The following is a 20588-nucleotide window of genomic DNA, read 5'->3' as shown; positions in this document are numbered from 1 at the left end:
TTATTTAGCTCTCCCTTGCTGCCAGGCTGTGTGTAGTCACATCTTGAGGATCTTAATACATGGATATAGGAAAAAACCTCTCCCACCCTTCCAACTTATGCCCTTAGACTGCCATGAATAGAAATCAGATTCTCAGCCTCCATAAGATAATGCCAGAAAAAGAAAGTTAGGTTCTAATTAAAGGCCAACAGGTTTTTCTTGCCACAAAACTGCTTTGGTAGACATGATAATTTCAATGGCAGCTTAATGTCAATGATTTTTACCTTTATTTCATTTTTTTGGTCATAATTAATATGCCAAGAGGATAACTATACTAAGTATATGTGATATAACTATGATATCCTTAGTGAAACTTTCACACATTATAAAAATATATTTGGTGAAATACATTTGTGTACCACATCCAATTATAACAGTAGACTCTCTCCATTATTCTAATATGAAAATAGTTTAATGTGCAATAAATCAGGCTACCACACTTCTCTCCGCAACTCCTGAAATCCTACTAAGACATGGCAGCTTTCTGACTAATTCTAGCCTGAGAAAATGGGCTATTTTAACATGTACTCACTGGATGTTAATCATGTTACCTTCTCTACCCAGTAAAAGAATATTAAAGGTCAGTTTACTTTGAATTTGCCTGTCTCAGTACATAGAAATAAAGTTTAAATATCTGTATTGTCTTCTGTCTCCTTTTGTAAAGTAACTGGCAGACTATGAGGGTCTCCATTTTCACATACTACAAGCCCTTCTTGCCTCGATTCTAATTTAATATTGCTTCTCTATTAAAAAAAATAGTATCAGTGAAATTCTTCTCTTTTGAGGCCAAATTCAAGTATCACCTCACCAGATATTACTTCTATAATTCTCAGATTTGCCATGTAATTTAAATGAGATAACATATGCAAATTGTAATGTTATGTGGTGTAGCACTCACAAGTGATATTTTTAATTTGTTACTTGTGGGAGTCCTATAATAAACCTAGTTAGGTACTCAAACACATGAATTAGAAGAGAGAGAAACATGACCTTCACATTTATCATAAGATTTGCTAGAACACAGTTATATATTAAGCTATGGAAGCAAATGAAAATATGCATGGAGAAAATATGCATGTATATTTATGAGCATAAACATATATTGGTGAATACACACATATGAATATACAAGTAGATTGGTGTAAAATGGTAATTGGTAAAGGTGAGTGATTAAAAAATAGGGGAAATGTTCCTGGGAAGTCAGAAGAGAAAAGATATATTAAAAACATAGAATAAACAGAGGTTATTCAGAGACCGCACAGAAAGAATGGTACCCAGAGAAGCAAAGGAAATAAAGTTCTCAAAGAGGACATGTTGATCAATGATGATGAGTAGCCACAATTTGGAAGAAATCATTGATTTTGAAATTAAAGGATCATTAAAGATTTCATAAGGCTATGAAAAAGCTAAGTTATGACAATTAATTTAGAAAATAGAGAAAATAAGTATGTTCTTTTAGAGACATGTGCTACAAGATATAAAGGTAGATGAGAGGCTAGCAAGTGGAAAAATTTAAGGTGCTGCAGTGTGAGGGACTGAATAGTGCAATTCAGCTGAAGGTATGGCAATGAAGAGTGTACACATGTTGATGTGATTTATCCCTGATATGTTCCTCAAACTACTGAAAGGAAGGAAAATCCTGTCCTAACTGGGCTAAAAAACATCTGCAAAAAATTGTTAGTTTAAAATATAATTAGTTCAGTTTTGAACATAATTACTTCATGACATTCTAATAAGAGGTCTCAGGACACTACAAAAATAGAAAAGTAATTCTGTTAAAATACAACATGAATAACATTTTTAAACAGATTTTAACTTTTGTTTTTAATTTCAGTATTCTGAACATATTTATAACTTTAACTGGATATTTTCTCATTCATATTAAATATCCCTAATAAACCCACTTCACAATTCTTGGGAGAGTACTAGGCTCTGTATATAATAAATTACTAAATTTTATAGCTCATTAAAATAGGAAATTTCAAATTGTAGTTTGCATATGTTTGCATCCATAATCAGTATTCAACAATTTCTTGAATATTTAGCAAGATGTCTATGATTTTTCCATATGGTACTTGTTAAACACTTGCTACTTAATCATTCTATTCTGTGCAGCACCATGAAGTCTAGAGAGTGTCAGTAGTGTTTCACAGTCTGGGCTAAATGATTCTACAACGACAATGTCACTTTTTTGTGGAAGTGTTACTATAATGGACATACAATTCTAGGTGCATATATCAAAAACATTTAAGTTCAAACCATCATTCTAAACCTTAAGAGCTGTGTGATTCTTAGAGATCATATAGCCTCCCTGCAACTCAGTTCCCTGATCAGAAAACTGAAGGTAATATATAACACAGAATTGTGGCTGAAATTTTGTTTAAATATTTTTAACTATGCAAATGTACTTGTCCCACATATCACAAACTGTTCCAAATGCAATGAAAACTTTGAATCTAAATAAAATACTTGAGTCCTGCTAAACTTTGGAAGTAAAGTACAGGCTTATATGCATGTCTGGCAGTGAAAGCCATCTAGTCAGGCAAGCACAGCCAACACAGCAATAAGGACAAAACACTGGAGAAAACATCTAAAAATGCACCCTTCAGGCTTTCCTTAGAAAGTATGAAATTTTATTGAGACTAAAACTAATATGAAAAACTGTGTCATATATAGGAAAACACTAAGGGGAAAAAAAATCTCAATTTTAAAAAATACCAGTGCATAAGAACATATGATAAAAGATTATCAATATACTCATCATAGTTGAAGTAGAATACTTTTTAAAGATCTTTACATGTCTGAAGAAACATGCACAGTTTCACACTACTACAGATTCTCTTTAGGTAAGCGAATTTATCTGTAGACACAGTTACCAACTGTGACAAAAAAGATGTCAATACTTCATAACACAATAAAAATAAAAGTTGAATTGTATTTGTTTCACATCAAGTAAAAATTTTTCATATGTATAAAATAACTTCAAAAGTTAAATATAAAGGCAAAATCTCTAAGTAATGACATAACATTTTAAATGATATTTCATGTAGTATGTACACTAAAACAAAGAGCACATTGATAAAACAAACAGCAGGTTGCTTCAGGCTCTTCCACACCATGTCCACTTATAGAAGTGATGCAATCTCATTCTGCCTATCCACCGGATAGAGAAATGGATAATACTTAGGAAGCTGATTTAGTACAAGAATTAAATCAAACTTCCTAAGGTAAAATAACATGTGCCAGAAGATCATCTCTAAATATGGAAAATAAATGTGAATTCTCATCCCTCAAGAACAAAGTAGCCTTTAATAAACTAGACGTTTCCTAAAATCATTAAAAAACAATGGATTTTTTCATTTTTAAAATGAAACATCTCTCCTCTCTCTCATCAATTGGATTCCCGGATCTCAGTTTGGTGCCTGACTGTGGATCTCTGTATCTGCCTCCATCTGTCACTGGACAAAGGCTCTATGATGACAGCTAGGTTATATGCTAGGTTGATCAACAGAGTAGACCAGTCCAGGCACCCTCTGGACCACTATCAGCAGACCAAGGTGGGGTCATCTTTGTGAATTCCTGAGTGCCTCCCCAGCACCCTGCCTCTTCCTATTCCCATGATGTCCTCATCTATCATCGTATCTTCTTCCCTGCCCTCCAACTCTGTCCTTGCTCCAGCTTGACCCTCCCATTTCCGTATGTTTTCATCTCCCACTCCTCGCCCTCCGCCAACGCCCACACATCCAGTTAGCTCATGTAGATCTCATCCACTTCTCCTTAGCAGGGTCATCCATGTGTCTCTCCTAGGGTCTTTCCCTGTTAGCTAGCCTCTCTGGAGTTGTGGGTTGCAGTCTGGCCATCCCTTCCCTCCCATTTAGTATCCACTTATGAGTGAGTACATACTATGTTTGTCCTTCTGAGTCTGGGTTACCTCACTCAAGATGAGAGGAGAGATACTGCAGGCGACTGGCCACACTAGTGCAAGCCCATGAACTGTGGACTGGTGGCTATGGAGCCCCCATGGGACTGGACTAGGCCCTCTGCATACAGAAAACAGTTGTTTGGCTCAAACTGTTTGGGGGGCACCCAGGCACGTGGATTGGGATCTGTCCCTGGTCTATGGGCAGGCTTTTGGAACCTGGTGCCTGGGGTGTGACACCTTGCACAGCCTTGGTGTAGTGGGAAGGGGCTTGGACGTGCCTAGGCTCAGTGTGCTGGGCTTTGCTGACTCCCCATGGGAGACCCTGATTTGGGGAATGTGGGGTTGTGGGGTAGCTGGGGGTGTCAGGAGGGAGGAGGGGGGTGTGGATAATATGTGGAGTGAGTAGAAAATTTCTTAATAAAGAAAAATAAAAAAAAACGAGGACTAGGCACTAGGTCTTAGTTCTGTCATGCTAGAATATTACATTAAACTTGCAAAAATCAAAAAATATTAAATTATATTACTTTAGAATTTCTCTACATGTGGCTTTGTATTTTTTGAATTTTAATATTTATATTATCTTCTATCTCTAATGATAACTGCTTTTGAAAGACTAAATCATTTCCCAACATACAGTAAGAAAATAGAAATGGATTGTTACCACGTCATTTATTTTTAATATTTATTACACTGGAAGGGTAAAAAGGCTTTGTCTTTATACATTAAAAATTAGAAATTACATGCCAAAGAGAATGTTTTCTTCTGGAGAACTGAAGTGAATAAGTGAATAAACTGTTTATCTTTGTAATATAAAATAAATAATAAATAAATAAAATAATAAAATGAAACATATTTTTTCTGGGTCTACAAAGTTTTCAGAGGGTCCTGGACACGGGATACAATTCAATCCTCTCTCACATTGGTGAGTCAAATATATGATTGCTGTTTGAAAGGCACAAAAAGAAGTATATTGAATTCTCTTTTTTAATTGTTGGTCGCTTGTAGCCCAGGCTGGCCAAGATTTTAGGACCCTCCTGACTCAGATATCTGACTATTAAAAAGAGTACCATGCTATGACACCATACCTGAATATTCTCTTACGTTTCTACAAAAGCTAAAAATTTTATTAAATTAGTCAAATAGTACTGACTGAACGGCTTGCACTTTGGCCCAGATTACTGCTAAAGCTTCAATTTCCCACTAATTATTATAATGCATAACATATTAGTGATGATGAAGAAGCAATTTTCTTAACTGTAAATGAATTTAAGTAAACAAAACTGTGAATAACACAAAAAATGTACTTTTGCATTCTATCCTATTAATGCCAGCTGAAAAGGAGTTGGTATAATGCAGGTACTCAAAATATAACTCAAGTGATTCATGACAAAAAGACCCAACCTGGAGTTGTAATGCTTCATGGTTTTCTAGTCCTTCCACAATTGGTGAAAATCGTTCTCTGCTATTTCTTTCAGCTGCAGCAGTGATGGCACCCAAAAGTTTGTCTAGACTACAGACAAAAACAAAGAAAACAGAAATGAGAAATATTTCATATGATGAGCATAGTTCATTCTCTATTTTATTCTTAGTGTTTGAAGTTTATATAAACCATTGAAATTTTCACATCACTTACTTTCAATAGATAAAACATTCAAGTATTTGTAGTATATACAATAGTGTTTTTAAAATATCCCTGTTATGCAATATCTAACTGGAGCTAATTAACATACATATTACTACACATGCTAATTTTTTCTGTATGAGCTGTTTGTGTTTGTGTTCCAAACATTAATCTACAAACTTACACTTTGCTTTCTTTTTATTGGGTAAGTTCATTTCATGTTAAGTTACCATACAAGATAAAGTAAAAGACAATGATACAATAATACAAAGGATCTAGTCGATTTAATTAAAGAAGCTAAATTGGGGTCTGGAGAGGTGGCTTAGCAGTTAAGAGCACTGGCTGCTCTTACAGAGGATCTGGCAAACACAGTGGTGATTCACAACCAGCTATATTTATTATTGCAAACTAAACTGCATAATGAGCAGTAGAATGTCTATGCATGCACGGCAAGCACCTGAGGGTGTATGTGTGTGTATCTCGCATCATGTGTGTGTTTCCTGTGTTTCCCAAAATAACTTTTTGATCTTAACACATTTCCAATTGACTGTTATTTTCAGTGAGACAAAATTCCATTTATTTATTTTATATTAATCTCTTAATTTATACAAATTTAATTATGTAATAAACAAAAAGGTAAAATAAAAACAAAATAAGGATGTCAACCAAAAAGGTTCTAAAACCTACTTCTATTTTTCTGCAAGTTATCAAAAAGAAAAGACACTAATTTCCCAGGTGTCATTTTTCAACACAACAAATAGAACATGTCAATACTTACATGTTTTCTTCCCCAACAATGCAAATAGCAGAAAGTATTTTTAATATTTCAGTCATCATGTTGGGTTGTTTAGGGTCAATTGCTCTTGCCAACAATAAAAGACTCCTCTCATCTCCTAGAATCCTTTGCAGTCCAAACTAAAAAACAAACATATAAAACTGAAATGTCTATAGAAAACATTTTTCATTTAACATAAACCCCAAATAAATAAAAATTTCAAAAAAAAAAACCTTCACAGGGGCTAGATTATGTAAATCCTCCTCAAATGCAGTTATTTACTTTTATTTTATTTGAAATAACTACATTTTAAAAATTTGTAGCTTGAATAAAAATGATTTCCATTATTCCTCAATAAAGTTTTTAAAAATATTTAGAAGAAATATGGGAAAAAGTAGTATTTCTCTAACAAACAAAACGTATCAAACACATACTGAATGTATTGTTAAAGCAACTTTATTATGTCGTGAGGTATCCTTAGGAAAGCCTGGAATTTGTAGTTAAGTTTTCAAATATATTTGCATCAAAAATTAAAATAAACACAGGTGACAAAAATGCTAAAGTGCTTCAAGTATATTATATGTAAACTGGCTTTTTGGAGCTCATTACCTAGGATAGGATACCTTGCTCAGCTTTGATGAAGGAGGGGTGGGGGGTTGGTCCTGCCTCAACTTTGTATGCCAGACTTTGTTGACTCCCCTTTGGAGGCCTTACCCTCTTTGAGGAGTGGATGGGGGATAGAGTGGGGGGAAGTGGGGGAACTAGGAGGAAGGGAGAGAGGGGGAACTGTGGTTGGTATATAAAAGGAAACAAATTAAAATAAAAAGCATACTATATGCTAGTTAAAGTAATAAATAAATGATATGGATTTTCTCTGATTTTCTTGCCTTTTTATATCATCTCTTAGGCAGCAACACCATCATGCACTTGGGTTTCCTTACATACAATAGTCAGAAGGACAAAGAAAATACCAGTTTCACTTATTTTCTAGGCATGAATCCAGTAAATATCCACATGCATTCACAAATGCCAATAGGTAGATTTCCAAATCAAAAATTAATGGTAAGATACTTGTCTTTTCACCTTTGTTTTACAAAGTATATTTTCATTTTCTCATTAAAAGTTTGCTTCATTTTACAGTTAGTTCTATGGCAACATTACATTTCATTGGGAAACATTACAAGATAACATTTGGCAAAGTATCAAACATATAAACAGCATGAAATGTCTTAATTTAAATTCTAAGAGAAAAGGGGGCCAGGCTAAACTTTTTCTCTTCTTTCCTTTTTCTTTTTTTTTTATTTTAGTTTTCCAAGACAGGGTTTTTCTGTGTAGCTTTTGAAGCCTTTCCTGGAAGTCACTCTGTAGACCAGGCTAACCTCAAACACAAAGATCAGCCTGCCTCTGCCTCCCAAGTGCTGGGATTAAAGGCATGAGCCACCCTCTCCAGGAACAGGCTAAATTTCTTAAATATGACTTTACTGTGGACCTTAATAAATAAGGGAACATGCAGACTTTTATAACAGTTTCTGATGTAAGTAACGTCATTTCAGATACTATTTATCTTCCTCGAAATTGGAAAATGTATTCCAGCTTAAAAATGAATATCTACTGTGTGCTTTCTATTCAGAATGTCTGTTTTATGCATTGTTCCACATGCCTATAATTTAAAGGATTTGTTTATTCACATGCTGAGTGTATATATATATATATATATATATATATATATATATATCCAAATCATAAAATAGCTTAACAAAAATTCCCATTTAGTATAGAATAATTTAAATTAAACCATCATGTTCTTCAAAACTAACAAACATATAAGAAAAAGAAAGTGAGTCTTGACATATCTGAGTCTCTCCTGTGGGAGTAGGGCTATATAGGAAATCCTACTAATATAACTTTCTTTAGTCAGTATTTTAATTATAATTAGTTGTTATCCTACAAAACTAAGATAGCTGACAACATGAATCAATAAGAATGTAGAACAAAAGCTCCCATAGCTGAATTTACAGAGGAGGAGACTGATTAGCCAGAGGCTATGTTATTTTTCAAAGGCCCTGTCTGCTTAGGACTGACAAAATGTGATCTTCATCTCTGATTTCTAGTATTGTGTTCTCTTTCTATAATGTTACTACTTTTATCAGTTGCAGAAAGCGGTCCTTCTTGAGTTATGGAGAAACAATGTATTGCTGTTCGTCATTAGATCCTATGGTGTATGATATCTAAAGGCCAAAAGCACAAAAGAGAAATTCTGTAATATTACTGATGGGAGTTTTTCTAAAAAAAAAAAAATCTAAATGGGTGAGCAAGATAGCTCAGAGTATAAAGGTACTTGATAAAATGCCTGAAACCAAAGTTGGATCCCTGGGACCTACATGGTAGAAGGAAAGAAGTGACTCTCTCAAATTGTACTCTGACCTTCAAATGCACATATTGGTGCATCATACATACCCATGATTAAATGTAAAAGGATAATAAACTTCAAGAAATAGCAGTAAAAGTATATGTGACGAAGGAATTCATTAGCAACCATGTGCTATTTGCTGATTAATATGGGCATATGATACAGATAGTAATATATAATTGCATATACCAAAGAACAAGTATTTGTGTAGTACTTAAATATACAGTAGTGTTGCATTGATTATTAATAGCTATAGTTCACATTTAGCAAGTTCTTGGTTGTTACTATAATTACTTAATTTCTATTAAGTATTTTGAGAATATTAAAATACCACCTAAAGGTAATTAATGTAATTAAGCAAATTAATTAGTCAAAGTTATTGTATAGTACAAACAGTACAAACATATACAAAAATGCAAGCTATTTTCTACAGATTTCATTTATGCATGTTAAATCATTGAAAATGAAATAACATTCTTATCAAATTAGTTGAACCTTATCCCTATCCTTGAATTTTCCTTTTCAATAAAATAAAACTTCTTTCTCCATATGGAAATGGTATTCAACTTATGACATTTTAATCTGCATACTACTAGGGTTTAAAAGATGCTTCAGCAGTTAATAGTACATACTCCTCATATAGAGAATCCAGGTTCAATTCCCAGCACCCACATTAGGCAGCTTAAGCCGGTAGCTTGAGTTCTAGGGGATCTGATTCCTTCTAGCCTTAATGGGCACCTGCATGAATGTGTTGCACATAAATTAATATAGCAACAGGTACACATAAATATTTAAAAATAAATAAACCATGATATCATAAAAGGAAAAACATATCATCAAATTTGAGTGTTAAACTAATATTGTTGGCATAATTGCAAAATATGCCAATATTGTGTGAAGTAAAATATACTTTTAAAATGACTTAGAGTTAACTCATAATGATCTGCATTATAAACATATTATTAAAACTTAAATAAATACCTACTGTTTAATCTCTTTCTTACTTTCATACTCTCAAGCAAGCTCTCCCCTTTTGTAACAGAGGAATAAGTAAACACCATTTACCTTATTATTCATAAATGCTTTCAGGCACTGAATGAGTTTGTACTGATTCTTCTTGTCGATATTTTCTTGCCTAAGTCAGTGAGAAAAAAAAATTACATTGTGCTTAAAATTTTTTCCCATGTATGAAAGGTTTTAAATGTTTATTCTTACTGTTTTTTGTCCAGAAGCTTTTCCAGGACATCCAGTAAAAGTCCAAGTCCTTCATGGCCAAAGTTGTTAACCCAGCTAAGAATTGAAAAGAATATATATAAGTAACTTCATATATTTAGCACATTTGATATTAAAATTAATTTTTTGTTTTCAAACATGATAATATGTCCTTACTAATTATATGTGTTATTTCTTTACCTTCTGATTAAAGGCTTGACTGTGAGGATGACTGTAGTATAATCACCTAAATCCCAGACCTATCTTCATGGTTTCCTTGCCCCTATATTGCACTGCATAAGATAGTTCACCAGCTTCACATACTTAAGCCACAATTTATGAGCGAAGTTTATCTTCCATTATTTCCACTACCCCAAATCATCTCCTCCTCCACTCTTCAGTATTCTCTTAGTAACACCATTACCCTTTGAGTCCCTCAAACTTGAAATACTGGCTTAATTGTTTGACCTGCCATTGTCTTTCACCGTTTCATTTATTCTGCTCACTTCATAAACAGCTGTTGAATATCTACAAGGTACCACATACGTATATAATATAGATATAATGGGCAGCATAACTGAGCCCTTACCCTCAGGGAGTCTACTACCTAAAAATAGAGAGATAATAAATAAGTAACTAATTATATAACATCAGTGCTTTGTTGCAATGAAGTAAAATAACCTTTGCTAAACAACTGAAAGGCCAGAATGCTTTTAATATGTAACCAGGGAAACAACTTTGATAAGATGCTACCTAAGCATAACACTGAAGATTACATAAGTAGAAGGATTATCAGAAGACTAATTCTATAGATGTTAAATGCTGTGTTTTGAATATTCCAGAACCTCTCTTCTTCCTCCTCCTTTTCTTCTCCTCCTAGTCCTCCTTCTTCCTCTTCTGCTCCTCCTCCCTCTCCTCCTCCTCCTCTTCTTCTCCTTCTTTTCTTCTACAGTGCTTCCTCTAAATGGCCCTCTGCCCTTTCCATTGTTTACACAAAATCATAATTTACTACTAGTTACCATTATCTTAACATGGTTTAATTCAGTGGGGTTCTGTGTAGTTTAATTTTTTTTTGTTCATTTTACATTTAAAATATCCGACTAATAACATTTAACCACATTCCTCAGTCAAAATTTCACCTGCATTACCTCAATAATCCCTTAGCCTGATATTTTCATGAAGCCTCACTATACCTTTCCAGCCTGAGAATTTATACAACATTGGGTAAGAGAATCATACAAATGAGCATTCCTGGAGTTCTCTCTGAACTTCCTTTGTTAGCTTATTTATTCTTTCTTCCAAAAAGGAAACCACAATATTATCTCTCAAAGCCTCAAAGTTTCAAATGACCATTTGTAAACTATTAACTATCTCTCCAGCCCATGGAGATCTTCAAACAAATATGGGTTCTTCTTTAAAACCTCTACACATAATCTTATCTCTTGATGTCTGACATGTTTTTTATCATATACCTTACTGATTCATTTGGATTATAAATTCCATAAAGACAGGATATTTCCTCAGTCATTTCTCTATCGTCCATTGCCCCATTAGAGTAGCTTACATACAATATATGACATATTTGTAAACAATAAATATTTACTAATTTAAATTTAGTACCATGTAACCACAAAGCATAGACAATCCCAAGGATTTCACAAAACTAAATGAATACTTTGTAAGCTTGTAAAATAATCATTAGAATCTCTACTACCTACATACATACAGAAATGTTACAACACTGGGGAGAAAATACTAGGCTTCATTCATGCTAGGCAAGCAATGTACCACTATGGTATATGTACTGGCAAGATACTACATATATTAAGATCATGTGTATATTTACATTTCATAGTCTTTAAATTTTCTCTGGTTGTTAATAAGAATGGCCTCCATAGCCTCATATATTTGAATACCTTGATCCTTAATTGGTGCAACTGTTTGAGAAGGATGAGGAGGTATGGCTTATTGGATGAAGGCTGTCACAGTGGGGCAGGCTATGGGGTTTGAAAGCTCATAACATTCCCAGTTATGCTGTGGGATGGTCTGTATGTCAAATTGCTCTGATTGGTCAATAAATAAAACACTGATTGGCCGGTGGCCAGGCAGGAAGTAGGTGGGACAAGGGGAGAGGAGAATTCTGGGAAGCGGAAGGCTGAGGCAGAGAGACACTGCCAGTCACTGCCATGACAAGCACCATGTGAAGACTCCAATAAGCCACAAGCCATGTGGCAAGGTATAGATTTATGGAAATGGATTAATTCAAGCTGTAAAAACGGTTAGCAAGAAGCCTGCCATGGCCATACAGTTTGTAAGCAATATAGGTCTCTGTGTTTACTTGGTTGGGTCTGAGCAGTTGTGGGACTGGCGAGTGACAGAGATTTGTCCTGACTGTGGGCAAGGCAGGAAAACTCTAGCTACACAGTTACCTCTCTGTGCTTCGTGTTCTGGATCAAGATGTAAGCTCTCAGCTACTGCTCCATCACCATGCCTGCTAGAATGCCACCATGATCCCTGCCATGATGGGCATGGATTTTAATTCTCTGAAACTGTAAGACCCCCAGTAACTTTTTTTCATAAGTTGTCATCATCATGGTATCTTATCATAGCAATAAAAAAGTAACTTAAGACACTGTCCATTCCATATCTAAAATGAACATATCAGCATGGTAAGAATCAATAATTCTATCAGATGATCAGTGACAGTCATCAGATTATTGAAGAAGGTATAATTTAAAATAGCTGAGATCCAGAACCAATCACATACTCAATATATATGGAAGCTCATTTTAAACTAATGTGGCTTCAATTTTCATAATGAAAAGAAAAAATCAATATGGCATTGTAATGAATAGTTACAATGAGCTACTATTCCATTGAGGCATGTAGTGATCCACTGCAATGAGCTATTTTCTCTAAAGACTGAATAATCAGTGGGGTAGTGACAAAAAGATAAAAAGACATCAGTTCTAAGTAAAACACGCTGTATTTAATCTATCAGAGAGAAACCTACAAATATCATCATAGAACAATAACTTTAACACAGTCCAAACAAATCGATATATACAGCCTTCAGTACCTGCCTTGACATTTGAGAAGAAAATCAGTAATTTCATCAAATTTAACACTTCAAAAAAGTTTTTGAAATTCTAAATATTACTCATATTTCATTCAATATTTCAGCCAATATTATTAAAATTATTAGGATTGTTTCTTTCTTCTGTAGGAAATTATTTGACAGAAAAGAATGATTTATATTTGTTCATTTTAAATCAGTTACCCACACATCCCAGACTACTTCAAAATGCATGGTTAAGAGCATTTTGTATTCACTCAGTGAAAATTATTTTTACTCAAATAAAAGATACAATCATGAAACATAAGGGTAAGAGGACAAGTTTACTTCTTAAAAGCTATGGAGTACAAATTCTCAACTGTGGGTGCATCTGGTCAATGGGAAGAGAAAGCCTAGTCAGAGTCTTTCAGAGTTCTTAAAGTAGAAATGGACCAGGAGAAGAGTTTGCGGCTGAGGGTGAACTAATCATGATGTACCCTGATGATTCTCAGGAACTCAGTAAGTATTTCCCTGCCTTTTTGTTTCTTGCCAATACAATGTCTTTCTTCCAAGCATTAAACACTGTGTAGCCTTTAGCTAAATTACCTCTGTGCATTAATTGCAGTAGGTAGGTATACATATGCAACAAAACAAAGACAAAAAAGACAGGATGAAACAGTTTAAATTAAAACAAAATGTTGGGTTGTTTACATAGCTGGGCATTTTTTGTTTGTTTGTTTGTTTTTTAAACCGTAACACCAGAAGTTAGTGTTGCTGTAATTATGTAACTCAAACCAACAGCAACATCATTGTGAAAGTGTTAATAATTCAAATTGTGGGGTGCTGCCCAAGAACTATGGGGCAAGAGAGATGGCAGCAAAGTATGTTTTAATGTGATTAAAAGTAGTTTTAGTGCTTGGTCAATGTTGCTGATGGGCTTCTCTCCAGGTTCCCAAAGCCCCGCAGTCCCACAATCCACTTATAAAATAATCACTCAGAAGCTTATATCACTTATAAACTGTATGGCCATGGCAGGCTTCTTGCTAACTGTTCTTATATCTTAAATTAACCCATTTTTATAAATATATACCTTGCCACGTGGCTGGTGGCTTACCAGAGTCTTTACATGCTGCTTGTCCTGGCGGTGGCTGCAGTGCCTCCCTCCTCAGCCTTCCGCTTCCCAGAATTCTCCTCTCTCCTTGTCCCACCTACTTCCTGCCTGGCAACCTACTTCCTGCCTGGTCACTGGCCATCAGTGTTTTATTTATATAGAACAATATCCACAGCACTTCCCCTTTTTTTCTTTTTTTAAAAAGGAAGGTTTTAACTTTAACATGGTAAAATTACATATAACAAAACAATTACCGAGCAAGAATTATAGTTACAATATTAAAGGAGATGTCCTATCTATCTTATATTTGTGAGTTTAAGGTTTTATATCTAACTTATCTTTTATCATAACTGAGGAAATTACAACTATCTAGTTTTCAACCACATTAAGGACCTGAGAAGGAACATAATGGTACCTGAGAAATGGTAGATGGATGCAAGCAACTTTCGGGAATCTTGCAAAAGTAGACCAAGACAGCTGGCAGCCTGGACAGTCACCTAATGTTTCTCAGCATTGTTGGTGCATTTAAATTGGCTACAGGCCTAGAGTATCTGACAGACCAAGGTAATATAAAAAATAAGCCACATAAAGATGGCTACCACACAGAGAATCTGGATTATGCTGTCTTTGATATTCATAACTGAAGAAAAACATTTGATTGCAAAAGCTGTTGAGTTATGCCAAAATGTATATTTTAAAGGTACCTTGACTTCAAAATTTGGATTTAAGGATATGTTGCTTTGGAAAAGAGGTTCTGCTTTTGTTTCCACAGAAAGCCAGAGGCTGTGGATTTGTTCCAAATTAAGATACATCAGGTTTCACCAGCCAAGACCCCCTGAAAGGTCTCCGATGACACCATGGCCCAGATGATCCAACATCCAGAGTGGTTTCAAGGCAGCTGGCTGTTTCTGTAAACTCACAAATTTTTTGGAAGTTGCTTGCATGCACTTCCTGTTTTTATTTTTGTTAGCTAATATTATTCCCTTCTTGGGTCTCTGAGGGAGTTGAAGAATAGTTAGGTATGGTTGAAGATTAGTTAGTTATAGTTGAAAATTAATTAGGCTAGAAAGTGCATTAGATACATCTTGGATTTACAAAAATAGGATAGATAATGGAATTATTTTCTCTGATTTGTCAAATACCTGTTTAGGTATTTATTACTTGTATATATTGTATATAGTTATTGTACTTTTGTATATAGTTTTTCTTTTGTTAGTTATAACCTTTTGCTTTTTTTCTTTTTATTAAAATAGAAAAGGGGAAATGTGGTGGTATTCTAATTGTACTGAAATGTGATTTTGATTGTATGTTAATAAATAAAGTTGCCCGGGGGTCAGAGCTATTAGAGCCATAGACAGAGTGTGGCAGTGGTGGCACACGCCTTTAATCCCATAGATCTCTGTGTGTTCAGGGATACAGCCAGCATTGGAGACATATGCCTTTAAGACCTAGGGGGCTGTACATTCAGACAGTGACGAGGCAGTCACGTGTTTGGGTATACAACCAATGAGAAGGCAGAATGACTGGAAAATCGACTTACACACAGGAAATAGCTCTCTCTTTCGGTAAGCTGGGACAGCAGGAGTAAGGGTGAGATTTTAGCTCTGAGCTCTGACCTCTTGGCTTTCTCTTTTACATTGTTTCTGTGTTTCTTATTTAATAAAACGGTTGGTTACATCAACAGGTCAATTTACAACCACTGGCATAGAAAAGGTTTGTTAAGAAGTAACCTCAGAACTATAAACTGCTATATACACCCTCCCAAGCACAAACACTCTCACTAACAGAGGACATAGAACCAGGATAGCAATCCAGCTGAAGCACATAAAACTGACAAATTTATAAATTGCAGCTCTTAAAGAATATTAATTGGGCAATGTAGAACCACAAGAATACAGTTGATGACTATATTTAAAATCTGACTCAGGTATTATTACACTTTAAGACATAAATGTCCCCATCCTATCTCAACCATAATATAAGAAGTTCCAATTCACTGTGGACGATAAATTTGTGAGCAACATAAAAATAGAGAATAATACTGAAAAAAAGAAAAAAATAAGAATATTCTTTTGTAACTTCCATAACCATCTAGAAACATATTTTTTTCCTTCCTTTTTTCTGAGTCACAAGTTTACATGAGAGTAGCATAACTTGCCAGATACCACACTCAACAGGACCAGTACAAATTTTTTTATTTAACATCTAGGTAACAGCTGTACAAAGATCTCACGGAAGAATTCATGGTTGCTACAGAACTACATTGAGTATATCTATAAACATAATATAAATGCCTTCATTATATATAGCCTAGTTCATAAGTTTATGTAGAGCATTTTATAATTCATGTTATTATTGATTTTTAATATCCTGAGTGTCATAAGAAATCAATGAAGTACTGCTAAAGAAAGAGATCCAGAGTCCAACTGAAATTTTTACTCAAGATTTAGGTAAGGAAGTTTATCAGCAAGAATGTGGGAGAAAAAAACATATGTTAAAGGGATTGAAACATTTTTTAAATTTTGTTTTGTTTTTACCAAGGAAAGATTCAAATTAAGAGGTCTCTTGACCAGCTACATGAAACACATCCAAGCTGCTTCTGGTGGAAACTTCTCAAAGGACACAATAGAACCCAATAAAATAAGAAAGACAATAGAAACCCATGGAGGACGTTTAATCTACAAGTAATCAAGAAGGTGCAATTAGAGATGAAAAAGAAGCCGGGAAATATGTTTAAATTTTTATTGCTTTTGTTTGTTTGTTATTGTTTGGGGGACTGTTTTTGTTTTTTGAGACAGGGTCTCTCTGTGTTTTCCTGGCTGTCCTGGAATTCAGTGTATAGGTCAAGCTGGTCTTAAACTCACAAAGATGCTCCAGCTGCTGCTTCCTAGGTGCTGGTAGCCCTGAGACATTATTATAACCATATGTCTAAAAAGTGGCAGTAGGTATTACACAGTGAAAATTCTGGCATGCTGCTGAAGAAGTTAAAATTTAAAGACTATTTCCAAAGTTTATTTGACAGTTAAGAAAACATTCCACCATCTATCAATGGGCTGTACTCTGAGTACACACATGTAGTGATAATTGAGGACACAGAGTTTAATGCCTTCATTTTATAGTACAATAGATGTAGATTCTAATTCTAAGTATTACATTCTTTATGGATATATGTATACATACATATGTTTGAGTTTCACATATATGTATGTATTTGTATTTCTACAAATCTGCATTCCTCTTGCATGAGACTCTTAAGTAACTGGGATTACAAACCAAAACCACCAACCTAGGTTGAAATTGATTTTCCATATTCATTTAATGCAGGATTGAGAACAGTATCTGCACACAACTTCTAACGATGAAATGGAAAATATATATAAGATAGCAAGATCGAGTTAATATTTATTTTCTAACATATTATAAAGCAAAACTTTGAGTGTACTTTGACTCCAGTAGTCCAAAATATAGTATTAGTTTTAGACATAAAGGATTTCAAAAATATTAATACAAATTTTCACCATTTAGTGAAAAGTAATCTTACAAAATATGTAAGAGGACTACATACACACACACTAAATTTTACCTGCTGATTATTTCAAAACTAAGAGATCAAAACTAAATATTTGGAGCTCACATTACATTATTAGTTATGCTATTATTCAAAGCTTTTAGTATATTCCATTCTGAAAATGCCTAGTGCTACCAGTTCACACTATAAAGCCATGGAAATTATACTGGTGTGTGTCTTTGTGAATGTATGTTATTGCCATTGCTCTTGGTTATCCTACAGAACTTGATGGTGTGTACTGCTGAAGACAACATTCATGAGTCATAGAATAAAAAACCAAACAGGTATTGATCTAGAAGCTTCATTGCTACTAGCTAGCTTTCATAATCCTGGAAAGTGCTATACACCCTACAGAAGGAGAAAAACGAACATTGTGAGCTATCATAACTACTGGGCTTGCAAGGTATGATCTCTAGTACAAAAGTACCATAAATGTCATGGGAAAAAAATAACCACTTTCTGATTAGAGGCCCACTCCACAATATGGATCCCATAAGTGGCACCATTACTGGGATCAAGAACCTGTGACTAGACAGGTCATAGGCCCTAGAGGAGAACCTACTTCTATTACTATGTTTAATGGACTTAGTATTAAGCCAACTTCCAATGATACTATTATACCCATAGATAAATACATCTCTCAAATCTCATCATAGAAGTTTCTTTTCACAGTAAATTTTTTTTTTTTTTTTTTTTTTTTTTTTTTTTTTTTATTAAAGTTTTCTTTTCACAGTAAATTATTAACACGTAAAATTGCAACTCATCAAGGGGCAGAGAACAAGAGATTGTGGCGTGTGCAGCCCTAAATAAGACATTTACATCACACTCTTTCCTCCCAAGGCTCAAAGATCATAGTTGTAAAAATAGAGTTGGAAAGACTGGAAGAGCCAGAAGCAGTCAATGATTGCAATGAAAGGGTGTTTTCCATACACAGTAAAACAGCTACACATATGAACTCACAGCAGCTATGACAGCATGCACAGGACCTGTTCAAGTTCAATGTAGACAAATTCCCAGCATGGAATAGGGAATAGGATCATGAAGTACTACCCCTAGGTCAGGGGCTATTGATAATTGACACATGACTGGAAAAGGATAGTTATTTTGTTTGTTTGTTTTATTGGTGTAGTTCCTGGTATATGGATTGTGCTCCCAATGGAAGGGCACACATCTAAGAATATATAGGCCATATAAATTAGACTCAATGATTTAAATAAAAATGAAGACATGTAGTTGGGTGTGTATGGAAAGGAAAGTAGATCGGGAAGTAGTTGGAGTAAATATAAACAAAATACAATGTATAAATTCTCAAAAACTAATGAAATATTAATTTAAAAATAAAATATGTTAAAGCTTAAAACAGGAAATAATACTAAGCTTCCTGAGCTTCTGATGTCACTATTTTTGAAGTACTCACTTATATTGATCAACATGATCAATGATCAAAGAAAAGAAAACTTTACATTGAACGTAAGAATAAAAGAATTCATTTAACACTAAATCTAAGAGGAAGCAAGATTCTCCCATATCTAGTTCTCCAGGGCATATCAAAATGAGAAAAACTGTATAAATCTAGTTATTCTACTAGAGGAGGGAATGAAATTTTGTTCTTTTCCAGATCTACATAAAGAACAATCTGTCAGCTTCATAAAACTTCAATATTTTATTCAGAATTAGATATTTGTGCTCAGAATTAACTCGTTGCATTTATGGCAAATATAATCTTAATACTTGGTGGAGAGGAGTCTATTATACACATGCACAAATATGAAACAACACAGTGATCACATGCTCAAATTGAATAGATTCTATAGATTTATAGCAACCTTTCAATGGAGTTAATGCTAAAATTAGAAGTGCTACACTAAGTCCCATAAGATGTAAAAGCAATTGGTCTCATGTGAAGGAGTGCAATATCAGTCATGTCATCCGTTTACCACTGTTTGTGCAGTGCTAAAGGCTAGTAGAGAGGGTTATTGTTCTGTACAAAGAATTTGATTTCTAACGGTGCTCTAATCCCATGTGGAATCTCATACTACAACCCAAATCACCAGAACAGCAAATAAAATGATTGATACTTCACAGTTTCTTGGGGAATCAGAAAATGGGTAAAAATTCTAACACAATGAAACAATTAATTCAAGCAGTTTAAGAAACCTAGAACAATATTGTAAATGTTGTCTAATTTTTAGACAAAACCATCGCATTTTAATACCAATGTTCCTGATGTAATGTTCATCAATGCAATTATAACTAAATCTAGGTTATATGTACTTGAATAAAGAAAATGCGATCCATGTAAATAAATAAGACTACTGTATAACCTAACAAAACAATATTGTATGTTTACTTCATAGATAAGTATCTCCAAACACTAGTGAAGGTAAAATTCATTGTTTCACCAACTTTAAAGGATGTTTTGTTCAGCTATCAATATGTTCAACCATCGAAAAAAAAATGTTAGAATAAAAAGAATACAACAGCAAAATGCATATGGCTTTAACTGTGTTTAAATAAAATAAAAACATTTATATGCATTCATTTTGTCTACATGAAAGCAAACACAATAGAACTAGGCATTTGAAGTCCTTGAAATGATTCATTTTCATAGATTAATGCGTGAACTATCTCTGACCAATTATAATATACCTCTTTGATGCAATGCTGCCATTTCCAGGCATTTGTGCATAAGCTTTGAAGCTTGACACTTGCTGACCGCTTATTTCACCTGATTCACAAAAAGGTTGAATGTGTCAATTTTCCAGCTTTGCCTCTCAGAGGTTTTGACTTGAATGCTGTGATAGATTACAATTTGCTTAGAAATTCCCAAAGAAGACATCCAATCGTTCTCTCTGGCTGCATTTATTCTCTCCAT

General features: G+C 34.2%; 1 protein-coding gene across 1 annotated transcript in view; it reads right to left on the bottom strand.

The window, feature by feature from the left end:
* LOC114696996 (protein diaphanous homolog 2-like) overlaps positions 1–20588 on the bottom strand; it is a 761266-nt gene that overhangs the window by 531190 nt on the left and 209488 nt on the right. Inside the window, 4 exon segments of the mRNA XM_037199207.1 lie at positions 5363–5471; positions 6361–6497; positions 9833–9902; positions 9983–10057. Of these exon segments, the coding sequence (XP_037055102.1) occupies positions 5363–5471; positions 6361–6497; positions 9833–9902; positions 9983–10057 (391 nt within the window).

Source organism: Peromyscus leucopus, chromosome X (genome assembly GCF_004664715.2).
Source record: "Peromyscus leucopus breed LL Stock chromosome X, UCI_PerLeu_2.1, whole genome shotgun sequence".
Taxonomy (NCBI): Eukaryota; Metazoa; Chordata; class Mammalia; order Rodentia; family Cricetidae; genus Peromyscus; species Peromyscus leucopus.
The sequence above is the reverse complement of the archived record's forward strand: the minus strand, read 5'-3'. Positions and strand labels throughout refer to the sequence as shown.